The sequence below is a fragment of the Pelophylax lessonae genome (genome assembly GCF_965119305.1).
Source record: "Pelophylax lessonae genome assembly, chromosome: 7".
In the NCBI taxonomy this organism is placed as follows: Eukaryota; Metazoa; Chordata; class Amphibia; order Anura; family Ranidae; genus Pelophylax; species Pelophylax lessonae.
In genome coordinates this window covers 246,932,634-246,946,899 of record NC_138774.1, presented here as the reverse complement: position 1 = coordinate 246,946,899, position 14,266 = coordinate 246,932,634, and the positions used below count along the sequence as shown (strand labels likewise).

At 46.6% G+C, this 14,266-nt stretch overlaps 1 protein-coding gene across 3 annotated transcripts in view; it reads right to left on the bottom strand.

The window, feature by feature from the left end:
- GOLGA1 (golgin A1) overlaps positions 1-14,266 on the bottom strand; it is a 205,792-nt gene that overhangs the window by 38,294 nt on the left and 153,232 nt on the right. For all 3 annotated transcript variants that reach the window (XM_082262615.1, XM_082262617.1, XM_082262616.1), the window contains 2 exons: positions 3,618-3,770; positions 3,251-3,310 (listed from right to left, as the gene is read on the bottom strand). In XM_082262615.1, coding sequence (XP_082118741.1) covers positions 3,251-3,310; positions 3,618-3,770 — 213 coding nt within the window. The remainder of the gene's footprint in view (positions 1-3,250; positions 3,311-3,617; positions 3,771-14,266) is intronic.

Here is a 14,266-nt window from a genome sequence, read left to right as displayed (position 1 = left end):
CTGTCCGTCGGGTGCCGGAACACCGGGGTATCCTCAGCAGGGATCGCAGTTGATTTTTTCAAAATCGCCACCGCGTGATCCACCTGAGGCGGTACACACCAACGCTCATCAGTAGCCGGTGTAAAGCGATAACGCAGCTTGAACCTACTCGGCACAGCAAAAGGCTTTTTTATATTGCGCCATTGCTCATCAACCGCGCGCTGAAATTCCGTAGAGCAAGGAAAAACCTGCGATGTTTTGCGTCCCATAAGAGGACATCAAAGCAGGAGGACATGGTTCATCCTGCAAATGCAGCGTTTGCTTGATAGAAGCAACCAACTCATCCATGAGTGCAAGCACTTCAGACGAGCCAGGGGGAGAATTATCAACCCCTTCCACCTCAGCCTCCCCGTCAGACCCCACAAGGTCCAGGAAAGAGTGAGACCCTGAGAAGGGCACTCCAGCCATAGCAGCCCCATCGCCCTCTGAATCAGAGGAAATAGACACCCTGGGCCGTTTTGTGGATCGATCAGCCACCAGCATCTGCACCTGAGCAGCTAAGTTAGCCACAATAGTGGCCAGATCAGCCCCCTCGGGGGAAGCAGCAGCCCCTTGGCCCCCCACCAGGGTGGGAGGAAACTTGCAATCCTGAGAATCCATGCCTCAGCAAAATAATTAATAAAGGGTACTGCCCCTTTAAGATCGCGGCGAGCGCTGCCCACCGCACCCACTGAACACACTGACCCCCACAGGGATAAGAAACTGGGCAAGGAATACAGGAAAAAGAGATATAAAACCTGGAGAGCTCACACAGGCTGCTGCACCGATCGCTGTCCCAGAGGAAAAGGAAGTGATGCAAGACTGACCGCCCCTATGAAGCCTCTGCAAGGCTACACAAACATAGCCTTCGGCTGAGGACAAAACCCTGGGCAAAGAGAACATGGCGCTGACATGTGGGATCGATCGCCGCTCAAAATGGCGGCTTTTGGCGCCAAAAACGTTGTGCAGTACCTCACAGGACCTGCCACTATAATGTTTGCCCCAGAAAAATGGCGACCAAACCGCAGTACTGAGGACAGGGAGTGTCGCAAGCATGACGCAGTGGAGTTGCGGTGCGAAACCGCAATGGCGTCCAGTGAGGTAGCCACCTCACCGATAGCATCCCTGCAGCGAACAGGGATGGGTCGTTCAATGTGCCAGGGCAAAACCTAAGCTGAATGCTCGATGGCAGGCTGGGAAGCCCCTGGCCCTGAGCCCTGGGAACCAGGGTGGCCAGACTGAGACCCAGCTCCGCATGATCATCTTCATCAGAAGAACTAACTAACGCTGGAAATAAACAGCTAAGTAAAAGAAAGAGAAAAAAACTTCAAATAAAACCAAAAAAGAGAAAAGTGGCTGAGACTAAGAGCCCCAGCACAGGAACAGCCTGCGTACTCCTGAGCTAGGCATATGAAACTGGGTTGGTATGCAGGAAGCAGGGAGGTATTGACTGAGGGGACCACCCCCTGGGGGAGGGATATGCTAAAAGCTTTGATATTAATATATTCTGTTCCCTAGCTACTCCTACGGAGAAAAGGTCAATAACCCCATTAGTGACGAATATGAAGAGGCGGCGACTGTCGGAGGACGTAAGAGAAATACACCTTTTTCGATACATGGCACATCCCCATATGAATTTAAGAAATTCTGTACCTTAAGGGAGTAAGACTGTGAGGGTTTGCATCAGGTAGACCACCCTGGGCAATGAATTTACATTAATCTTCTGCTGAAAAATGTAATTATGTTTTTTTCCCCAAGATTCAAAGTCTTTTCTACTTTGTGTAAAAAGGAGGTAAACATTCAGTCCAAGATGTGATAGGGGTTCACAGGAAGTTGTGTACCCAGGTATGTAATTGCAGTTTGTGTCCATATGAAGGGTAAATGTGTGTAGCTCCAGTCTGAGGCACTCCCTGGACCACAGCTACATGGACCAGGCTATCGCAAACAGGTGTTACACATGCTGCTGCAGCTAACACAAAGCCAGTGCTGTTGCTGTTCTCCCTCTCCAGTGAAGAGAGAACACAAGACACTTGTAGGGTTGTACAAAAAAAAAAAGAATTGTGCAGGAAAAACTCAAAATATCAACTGAAACCATAAAATAAAAAGTCTAAAAACAATAGAACAATAAAGTTCATATTTGAAAATGAATATAAATATAAAATTCTATAAAATGGAAAAAAAAAAGGCATCACTATTGGCAATTTTCTGAAGAAACAAAAAGGAAACAGCAGGGTGCTCCAGACTAAGTGTAGCAATTAAAACAACAAACATTTTTGAATGTGCAACCAAATGGCTACTCACAAAGGTAGGTAGGAAACAAACATGCATGTAGGAACGTGTAATGTCTGGAGTCAATGTATGAGCCCCAGAAAGAACCACAGTGGGTTTGCTGCTCCTGAGCCAGGTTTATGAAGCCGGACCACAGAGTGTCAGCCAATCGGTATCGTAACCAGCGTGGAACTCACAGGAAGCCGGTCCATATGTGACATCCACAGACGTCTTGTAGAAAGGACATCACTGACACCACTGAGTCCCAGATAGAGAGCGGTAGGAGAGTAGAGCCTTAGGAGTAGATGAAAGGCCACTGGCCAAATCTTTTCTACACACTGTTTAAAGGAACATTATTACCCACTCAGGGCAAGCTAGGTTCAGGGGAACGTAAAATTGAGAGCTCCAATGCCAGATTTGGGCCCCAACTCACTGGCCAGCAGGGGACAGTGTGCCACAGACTGCCAGACCATTGTGTTTTTTGTCATTTTAGTTCAATTGTTGCAATAAATATCCACCCTTCAACCGTGGTGTTTTGGAGAGTGTGGTGCCACTGAGAGAGTCGTGGGCAATGGGAACATGGGATTCCAGAGGACAGTGGATCCTACGGGGATAAGCGAATGCCCTTATCCCCACCTCTCTAATATTAATAATCTCACCACTTTCTGTGCATCACACTCCAATGGCAACTGATAACTGCTGTCTGCTTTCTATTCAAGCATTAAGGATACCCATTGTCTCCTTTCCTACCCCATACCTACCTACACTAATTGTCACAACCTTCCTTTTTCATCCTACTCCTACACTACTGTTTCCCACCACTTCCCTTCCCAGCTTTGCAAATTTACTGACATAGAGTCTTATTAGAAAAAATAATAAAAAGCTGAATAGTAAAACTAGCTTGAGACTGCACTTTAATCTAGTCATCAAACCATGGATATAGTTACTCTACAAAGTCTCATACCAGCTCTTTCTGTAAAGTCTTCTTCAGCTCCACCATCCTCTGCTGAAGCTGTTTAATAGTCTATAAAAAACAAAAGAATGTGGTTAGTCTTTAAGAGATGGCTGTTTATTCAGTTTAGTCAACATTCAAAACCAATTGCAGGCAGTATTTGAGTCTTTTGCTACACGAATCTTACAAAATAAAAGCATCATTAATACATTTTTACAACACACAGTCGGTTCTACATTTGGTAAACAGTTTAATTGGTGCTCTTTAAAAAAAAAAAAAAAAATAAATACAAAAAATAAAAAAACATTTCACTAAATAAATTATATAACAAGACATCTTTTATGATCTCATGATCATAAGCCTTTCCTGCCGTTCCCACCTTATTCTTTTCCGCAATCTGTTGCTCCAGCACCTGGTTCTCCCTCTGTAACTGCATAACGTCACTTACATCGAGCCCACCATTGGATTCCCGGCTGGTTGTGCCCTTGAGAGGTTCATGCGCAGCAGAAACTGCGTCTTGCAGCGAGGAGACCTGATCAATGAAGAGACCAGAGATCAATCAGGAGACCTGATCAATTACGTAATACACAAAAAGTATACATTAAAGAATGAAGGTAACAACAAACCTTTTTGCAGCCCATAATACAAACAACATACAACAAATATTTGATCTGAATAAATGGCTGAAAACTATGGTAGATTATGTACATTTTCTTTGGTGTTTTTATGTTCTTGTAAAGAATATAAAAGTGAATACACTGACAAGTTGAATAACCCCTGGTGTTTTCAGCAGAAATAAATCAATGGAAAATATTGGAAATCCTCCAAGCATTTCTGAAAATATAAATGTATATATATATATATATATATATTTAGATATTTGACCCAAAAGGTATATATATATGTATATGTACATACAAATATAAAATATATAAATAAAATTTAGCACCAGACAGGGTCCAGCTTCCTGCAGTTATAAATATATACATATATATATATATATATATATATATATATATATATATATATATATATATATATATATATATATATATATATATATACACACACACATATATATATATACACACACACACACACACACACACACATACATAAACACACACACACACACACACACAAAGTACTGTGCAGCAGTTTTAGGCAGGTGTGAAGAAATGCTGAAGAGTAAGAATTCTTTAAAGAAATATATATTTTAATTGTTTAATTTTAACAATTTACAAAATACAAAGTGAGAAAACGGAAGAAAAATATAAATCAAATCAATACTTGGTGTGAATACAATTTGGCTTCAAACTGGCATCAATTCTTATTTTTTTATATTTTTTTTATTAGGGTTTTCCAAGAGTACAATACACAAAATCAACAAAAAAAAGCAAAAAACAGTAATAAACCCGCAAACGCAGGGGCCATAAAGAGAAAAAGGAACCTGGAAGCGTTTACTACCCCAGCACTTCATATTCCTGATATGTCCCTGCTGTACCACGTACTTGTATGAAAAAAATGGATTTTTGTAAAATCTTACCGTAAAATCCTTTTCTCTTAAGCTCATTGACAGACGTAGTCCTCCTTGATTAATATCAACTCGGGTTATACTGCCCTCTACAGGAGTAGGACTAGACAGGAAAGAAAACGTTCTGGCCACACCCTAGGGGCAGTCCCAGAGGGTATATCCTCTCACTTCCTGCTACAGCAAATCAGTTATGTCACAAAGCAGTGTTTAGAGAATTGAACCCAACCCAACTCAAAAACAGAGGGGCGGGTACTACGTCTGTCAATGAGCTTAAGAGAAAAGGATTTTACGGTAAGATTTTACAAAAATCCATTTTTCTCTGTCGCTCATTGACAGACGTAGTCCTCCTTGATTAATATCAACTCGGGACGTCCCAAAGCAGTGCCACAAATGAGGGGTGGGAAAATGGAAATCCAATCTAGAAGGCCCAACCGGTGCCAACTAGAAGTTTTAAAGGCTCATCAATCAAAAGATGAGACTCAACTGAAATTCCAACGGATAAAAAAAACCCTCGAGGTAGACCACCGATCTCCTCAAATTGCGGCCTGCAAAACCTTGCGGCCAAATGAGGCATCCGCCGATGCCATCACATCAACTTTATAAAATTTTGTAAAGGTATGCACCGACTACCAGGTAGCCGCCTTGCACACCTGGACCACTGCTGCCTGATGGCGGTAGGCCCAGGAAGTACTGAGCGCTCGAGTGGAGTGCGCCTTAACAGGGAACGGAGGATTCCGACCCTTAATAGAATAAGCCTGTACCACCGTCTGTCTAATCCATTTGGAGATAGTCGCGGCAGATGCAGGCAACCCCTTTTTGGGGCCATCCGTGATCACAAAAAGTGAATCCGTCTTACGGAAAGATTCCGTAGTCTTCAGGTATACCCTGATTGCCCGCACCACATCCAAGGAATGCAACGCATATTCCCGAGGATGACTGGGCTTAGGACACAAGGAAGGTAGCACAATATCTTCATTCAGATGAAAGTCTGAAAACCACCTTAGGAAAAAAAGATGGCTTCGGATGAAGAACTACCTTATCCCTATGAATCCGCAGATATGGCGAATGACACAATAATGCAGCCAGTTCTGACACCCTGCATGCAGAAATGATAGCCACCAAGAAGGCCACCTTCTGGGATAATGTAAGCAAGGGAATCTCCCTGATATTTTCAAAGGGAGGTTTCTGAAGAACCGACAACACCAAATTAAGATCCCAGGGTGGTAAGGGCGCGTGCACTGGCGAAGCCAAGTGCTGCACCCCCTGGATGAAATTCCGCCCTTTTGCAGAAAAAAACAAGATTCGGGTCACCGAATAGGTACGTGGGGGAAAACTCCTACGATTTACACCACGCAATATAAGTCTTCCATGTGCGATAATAGACTTTGCTGGAAGTCGCTTTCCTTGCTTTAATTAGAGTAGGAATAACTGAAGCTGACAATCCTCTGTCCTTCAGTACCTGGGTCTCAATGGCCAGGCCGTTAAAGCCAGCGACTGTAAAGCACGATGGAAGATCGGTCCTTGAGACCGCAGATCCTCCCTGAGAAGAAGTCTCCAAGGAGCGTCCGCGACTAGTCTTGCCCAAGTCGGCGTACCCGGCTTGACGAGGCTAGCCCGGAATTACCAGGATAACTGGAGTTCCCTCCACCTCTATCCTGCGGAGAGATCTCAGCAGTAACTTGAGAGGGGGGGAAGACATACAGTAGCTGATACTTCCCCTACGGGGCGCTCAGCGCGTCTGCTGCGTCCGCTAGAGGATCGCGGGCGAGAGCCCTGTTGAGCCAACCTGCCAACAGATCCATATCTGGGGTGCCCCAATGAAGGGACAGCTGGTGAAATACCTCTGGATGAAGAGACTATTCCTCTTGATCCAGAATCTGACGGCTGAAATAATCTGCCTGTCCACCCCCGTGATAAATATCGCGGAGAGAACTGGAACAACTGTTCCCCCAATAAGAATGTTGGCCACTTCTATGGCCGCCAGGGCACTCTTGGTGCCCCTTGGTGATCGACATAAGTCATGACTGAGGCATAGTCCGATTGGATCCGAACCGGAGTGCCCTGGAGCTGCTCAGTCCAGTAAATCAGACAAAGTTTGATCGCTCTCAGTTCCAACACATTTATCGGTAACCTGGAATTTATCAGAAGAAATTACTTCCCCTGGATGAGCATCGGAGACCGAAGCCACCAGACCAGAGCCTCCCTGGTCTGCTCGCTCAATCGGATCCGATTGTCCAGGGAATCGGTATTCCGATTCCATATGAGAAGAATCTCCTCTTTGGAGAATTTGGGTATGAGACTGGGCAGACGGTACTGCCTCTAAAAAGGCGACCATCAATCCCAGCCAGTTGACAGACAGCAACATCCGAATCATTGACTGAATCTTCTGGAGTTTCTCCGCATGGAGAAACACTCTTGCCAAGGATGTATCCAAAATTAGGCCCAGATAGCTCAGTCTCCTGGTGGGATCCAGGGATGATCTTTGGGAAAAGCAACGAAACCGCTGATATCCTGCGAAGATGGGGATATGAAGATAGGCATCCTAAACTGATGCAGGGAGGCCACCACTGTATGGATGGACTCCATCTCTTCCAAGACCAGAATTGGACGCACCTAGCCCTTTTTCCTGGGCATTGTGAACAGGTTTGACTAGAACTCCCCCAAGGAATGGGAACTACCACTGCTTGTTGCATCAAGCTGTCCCCGCAAAGCTTCTTAAGCGACCCGGGGATGTCGAATATTGGAAGGGAAGAATCGCACCGGTGGAAGTGATCGAAACTCGATCTTGTATCCCAACCATATGACCTTGCGAACCCCTTTATCCGGGATTCTGGAAAGCCCTGGATCCGGAAACCGGTGAAGACGTCCCCCCACCCTAGAGATGGGTGGGGCCCATTCTGTCAATCCAACGGGATAACAGTGGCTTTATTTAGTTTGGAAATCGGTGAGTCCACTATTGGTGGTACCGTCCATCTTTGTAATGAGGGATTCCTCAAAATGATAGCGCCTAGCAATGCGTTTGGAAATAGCAGGGGCTCGTTTACGGACGACCCAATTTGGGCAAGGGAACCCCTTCACCATTTTGGTAGGCTTGCTAGTACCAAAAAAGGAATAGGAGTCTCAGCTACCTCTGCCGGTGTAACCTCAATCCTTACTGTCTGAGGAGACCGCACCTGAGACAAAAACCCCAGAAAAGGGGCTGCAATGACCAGCTCAGAATCCGTATCTGAAGTATCAGATGACCTAGGGGTAGGCGGGGGTCGCTTCTTGACCCCCGTTCCTGACAGGCTACCTCCACCCGGGATACCAAAGTCTCCAAAACTGCTGATAATGCATCATCACAAGTGGGGTACTGGAGGGTCCTGCGGCCACCCCGAGGGGATCAGGTGGGGATACATGTGTGGCAGGGTTCATGTAACAAGACACTTGCCAGCACACACAAAAAAATTTATTGCAATTTATTTTTTTTTTCTTAGTCCCCCAGCGCAATAGCGCCCCTCAGTCTACCTGCTTGGACCCCTCAGAAAGAGAGAGAGAGAGAGAGACCCCAAGGCTCACCTGATGCACAGAAGTTTGTTATCAACTTGCTTCCAGCACTGTCTGTTACAGACAGGAAGTCTTTGGCTTGCTTTCCCGGGCCAAGGAGACGGCTCCGCCCCTTTACACGCCTTCTGGCGCCTCCCAATTGCTCCACGAGGTGTTTGGTCACCTCAAACATGGCCGCCCCCATGTTGGAGACACGAGGCTACGCCAATATGGCTGCCTCGTGCGATCTGCAGGAAAATGGCGGCGGCCTGTGTAGGATAGCGGCGGCTAGCAGCGGCCTGCGGGATGTATGCATTCGGCCTGTGCGGCCTGCGGGAGTGCCTCGGCCTGCGGGAGGTGTCCTCGGCCTGCGGGAGGTGTCCTCGGCCTGCGGGAGGCTGTGCGGCCCGTGGAAGTGACCGGCTACTGGAGGAATGGCAATCTGTGACTGCAGTAACTCAGGCATAGGCATCGGCCTGTGTACACACTATGACAGGTAGGATACCCTTACCTCAATAGTAATGCCTCTTAGTACTGCCACTGACTTCAGTCACCCTTACAGTCATATAGTAACTTTAGATAGTCCTCTCCCAAACCAAGCCTCCTGGTTTCTATTCACAAAAATCACACTCAAATTGGGGGAATCTGTGACCTGTTATAGGATAGAGGGGAGACCCAGAACTGAGTGTCCGACCATCCCAGGGAGGGGCCCGCGTCCACCACAAACCCGACAGGGGGAACATTCTACTCACCATACCGGAACCAGGCGGGCGCCAACTCCTGACAGAACCCCTCTCCACCGGGGTGGGGGGGCTGTCGACCAATACGGACGCCGTGACTCTGTTGGTCATTGGCGTCCAGGCGAGACGTTTAACTCGCAGGGTCAGTCCCCGTCCAGTGGGACTATGTCGCGGCCGACCCAGCGCGGAGCTATGGCCTGCACGCGCTCGTAGGCTGAACTGGGGTGACCACTGGATCTCAACATCCAGCCCGTCGCCCAGTTTCAGCGTGCTTGCTTGAAGATCTCACAGGAACACTGGAGAAAAAAAGCTGTCTAAAAAAGTATTTCTAAAAAAATCCTGCCAGGACCGAAGATCCTAGCAAGGAATCTAGGTCCTTACTCCTAACTAGACAGAAAAAAACTGACGGTGGTGCAGGCTTATTCTATTAAGGGTCGGGTTCCTCCGTTCCCTGTTAACGCGCACTCTACTCGGGCTCTTAGTGCTTCCTGGGCCTTCCGCCATCAGGCGTCGGTGCTTCAGGTGTGAAAGGCGGCTACCTGGTCGTCGGTTCATACCTTTACAAAATTCTATAAAGTTGATGTGCTGGCATCGGTGGATGCCTCTTTTGGCCGCAAGGTTCTGCAGGCCGCTGTTTGAGGGGACCGTTGGTCTACCTCGGGGGTTTGGTTATTTCAGTTGGGTCTCATCCTTTTGTTCGATGAGTCCTTGATGGTTCTGGTTGGCTCCGGTTGGGCCTTCTGGATTGGATTTTTATTTCTGTTATCCCACCCCTCATTTGTGGCACTGCTTTGGGACGTCCCTACTGATATTAATCAAGAAGTCTGCGTCTGTCAATGAGCGACAGAGAAAATTGGATTTTTGACTTACCGTAAAATCCTTTTCTCTTAAGCTCATTGACAGACGCAGGACCCGCCCCTCTATTTTTGAGTTGGTTTGGGTTGAATTCTCTGACACTGCTTTGTTACATAACTGACATCCTGTAATAGGAAGTGAGAGGATATACCCTCTGGGACTGCCCCTAGGGTGTGGCCAGAACGTTTTCTTTCCTGTCTAGTCCTACTCCTGTAGAGGGCAGTATAACCCGAGTTGATATTAATCAAGGAGGACTACGTCTGTCAATGAGCGACAGAGAAAATGTGATTTTTGTACTTAGCATAAAATCAATTTCTAAGATCATCGACAGACACAGCGCTCCATAAATCATAACTAGTGGGTTATATTGCCTCCTCCAGGAGTAGGACAAGGCAGAACATAAAACACCTGGCTATGCCCATGGGCTGTCCTCAGCTGGTATATAACCCACCTCTCAGCTCTAGGTAATCAGTTTAGTAAGCAAGCAGTATTAGAAGTATCGGAATTCCTTAGAGGGGTGGGTGCTGTGTCCGTCGAACTCAGAGAAATGGAAATACAAAAATCCCATTTTCTCTTTCGTTCATCGACGAACACAGTGCTCCATAAATCATAACTAGCGGGTTGTCCAAAAGCAGTACTAAAAGGAAAATGAGGGGTGGGGAAAATAACCCAAGGCTAAACATAAGAGCCCTTAACCAGGACATAGGAGCCTTAACTGTATGACAAGAGCCCCATCTGAAAAATAAAGGTTTAAAGAAAAAACACCCCTCAAGAGGGAACAGCCCCTCTTAAACAGCAGCCTGCAAAACATTGTGGCCAAAAGAAGCATCCGCAGATGCAAAAGTATCTACCTTATAGAATAGAATAGAATAGAAGGTATGCATGGACGACCAAGTGGCCGCCTTGCAAACTTGCGATATTGAAGCCAGATGGCGGAAGGCCCAAGAATCACTCAGCGCCCAAATAGAATGCGCCGTGACAGGGAAAGGTGGAACCTGACCTTTAATGGAATAGACCGGAATCACCGTCTGTCTGATCCATCTGTGATGGTAGCCGAAGAAGCAGAAGTAACCACAAAAAGAGAGTCTGACCTCCGAAAGAACTCAGTAGCTGCCAGGTACACCGAATCACACAAACCACATCCAAGGTATGCAAGGCAAATTCCTTGGGATGAGCCAGCTTGGGACACAAAAAAAGGCAACACAATGTCCTCATTCAAATGGAAGACAGAGACAACTTTGGGCAGGAACGAAAAAAACACTCTATCCCTATGGACCACTAATCAGGGACTGCGACAGGAATTTTCAGCCAATTCCGATACCCTGCGGGCCAAGGTAATAGCCACCAAGAATGTCACCTTCTGGTATAACATAGGCAAGGGAATCTCCCGAATATTATCAAATGGAGGTTTCTGGAGAACTAAAAAGTACTAAATTTAAATCCCATGGTGGCAAAAGAGACCATACAGGTGGAGCCATATGTTGAACCCCCTGAATACAGGTACAAACTAAAAAGTGCGTGGCTAGGGGTCGCTGAAAGAAGACTGCCAAGGCAGACACCTGGCCCTTGATAGTACTCAGGGCCAACTTCTGATCAACAGCCTGTTGAAGAAAGGTTAAGATCCGAGCCCCAGAAAAGGATCGAGGATGAGTGCCAATCGACTCACACCAAGAAATGTACGCTTTCCACGTACGATGGTATATCTTGCTGGAAGACGACTTCCTCGCCTTCACCATAATAATATAGAGACCTCTATCCTTCAGTACCTGGCTTTCAATAGCTTAGACATTAACCACATAACGACCGCCCGCCACAGTTTTACTGCGGCAGGCAGCCACTCCTGGGCAAAGCGACGTAATACTACGTCGCTCACTCAGGAGACTCTAGGGGGCGAGCGAGCACCGCCGGCGGTGCGCTCCCGCCCCCGCTCGTTCCCTGGGGAGCCAGCGCGTGTGACCGGGCCCGCCGGCCACTCACAATCTGCCGCAGCAAAGGGAGAAAGACAGACGACTGATGTAAACACAGCCGTCTGTCATTCTCACTGAAGTATTCACAGAGGCTATGTGATCCTGCTGTATAGGATCGCATGTCTCTGTGATTACTTCACAAGCCACGCCTCCTGACAGTTAGAATTACGCCCCTAGGGACACACTTAACCCCTTGATCACCAGTAATGTTAACCCCTTCCCTGCCAGTGTAATTTTTACAGTAACAGTGCATATTTTTAGCACTGATTACTGTAGTAATGTCACTGGTACCCCCAAAAGTGTCAAAAATGTCAGTCAGGGGTCCGATCTGTCCGCCGCAATGTCGCAGTCCCGCAAAAAAAAAAAAAAAAAAAAACGCAGATCGCCGCCATTACTAGTTAAAAAAATAAACAATAAAAATGACATAAATCTTTCCTGTAGTTAGTAAACGCAATAACTTTTGCGCAAACCAATCAAAATACGCTTATTGCGATTTTTTTACCAAAAATATGTAGCAGAAAACAAATTGGCCTAAAATGTTAAATTTTGATTTTTACATTTTGTTTTTGAGAATTTCATATAAAAAATGTGAAAAATAATATTTTTTCAAAATTGTCGCTCTTTTTTTGTTTATAGCGCAAAAAATAAAAATCCCACAGGTGATCAAATACCACCAAAAGAAAGCTCTGTTTGTGGGAAAAAAAGGACGTCAATTTTGTTTGGGTACAGCCTTTTACGACCGTGCAATTGTCCATTAAATTCACGCAGTGCTGAATCCTAAAATAGGGCCTGGTCTTTGAGCAGCCAAATCCTCCAGGGCTAAAGTGGTTAAAACCAGCGACTGTAAAGCAGGATGGTAGATCAGCCCTTGGGACAACTGGTCTTCTCTGGGAGGAAGCCCCCAAGGACGTTTAAAGCCACCAGGGTGATTGGAAGATCCTCGCTCTTGATTCCTCACAGGAACTGCGGAAGAAGCCTTAGTCAAGGATGATACTGGCCTTACTGTGGCCCTTGAACGCCCTATCAGAGGACCCGTGACCTCATCACGAACTTCAGTATCCTTCTGTGGAGCCAAACCTGCTAAAGGAGCTGCATGTAAGACTGGGCAAACAGAACTGTTTTGAAGGTGGATACCGCCAGACACAGAACATGTATGCAAAATGGGAGAGAGAACTATCTGTGTCACAGCAGCCGGTGAACCACGGCCTGTGGTCCCTGAAGTCTGTGCAGAGAAAGGACCACCCTGGTCAGAAATAGAATCAGACCTAAATAAATCAATTCCCTGCACAGGGATAGGGGGAACCCTAGGTAGTTCAGACATCACCTGAACCTTTGTAGGAATTAAATCCGCACAAGGAGACTCAGGACCTAAAAAACATGAAAAGGACAAGCTTTGTCCCACTTTCACAAATAAATATTTTGCGGATCACCTTGACGTTCTCTGAAGAAGTCTACGGGGCCATAAACCTGCAAAGATGTCCCCCCACCCCGATAATGGGTGAGGGCAGACCCTCATGCTTAAGGAGTCTTGTCTACTGGTCTGGTGAAGCTAGCTCTAGGCTTACCAGACCAAGGTTGCTTGAAACCTCCCGGGGAAGGTTTAAAAGATCTATTTTCCTTATTCTCCATCCCAGAAGCACAAAATAATTTTCTATGGGCTGAGAAGGAGGGCCCCAGTCTGTGGCGAGGCTCCTTCCCTTTCCTTGACTGTGGCAGGAAGGTATTCTTCCCTCCTTAAATACCCTTAATGATGTCATCCAGGGAAGCCCCAAACAAGCGATCACCTTGAAAGGACAGATCAATGAGAACTTTCTTACACAGGCTTGGTCTGCAGACCAATTCTTAAGCCACAGCACCACCAGCCTAATCACCACCACTGAAACAGAAAGTTTGGATAGCCAGCCCATGGACCAACTGGTCCGCAAAATCAACAAAAGCAGCGGGGACCTGCTCAACCCCCCGGGCCCTGGCCCAAAAGCTTGGCCCATTCAGTTAGGGTCTGAGACACCAGGGCTGAGGCAAAGACTGGCCGCAATGCCGAACCAGCCATAGTAAACAGCCTCTGCTTTCATGTCAGCCAGGTCCTTAAAGGACGGGGATTCCTCTACTGGGATCATGGTTGCTTTATTTAACCTGGAAACAAAAGGGTCCACCACTGGTGGACTAGCCCACTTTTTTAAAAGTGACTCCTCAAAAGGGTAATGTACAGCAAAACATTTGGGGACCACAAAGGGTAATTTTGGTTGTTCCCATTCCTGACAGAAAAACCTGTCAAAATAAGGCATATAAGGAAAGACCTTTGGAGTACGATGCGACTTGTGCGTACCAAAGGACACAGCCACATACGGGGGACGCTTCCTCTGGCGCCTTTGCCTACACGCCACTTCCTTGCGGGAAACTAAGGACT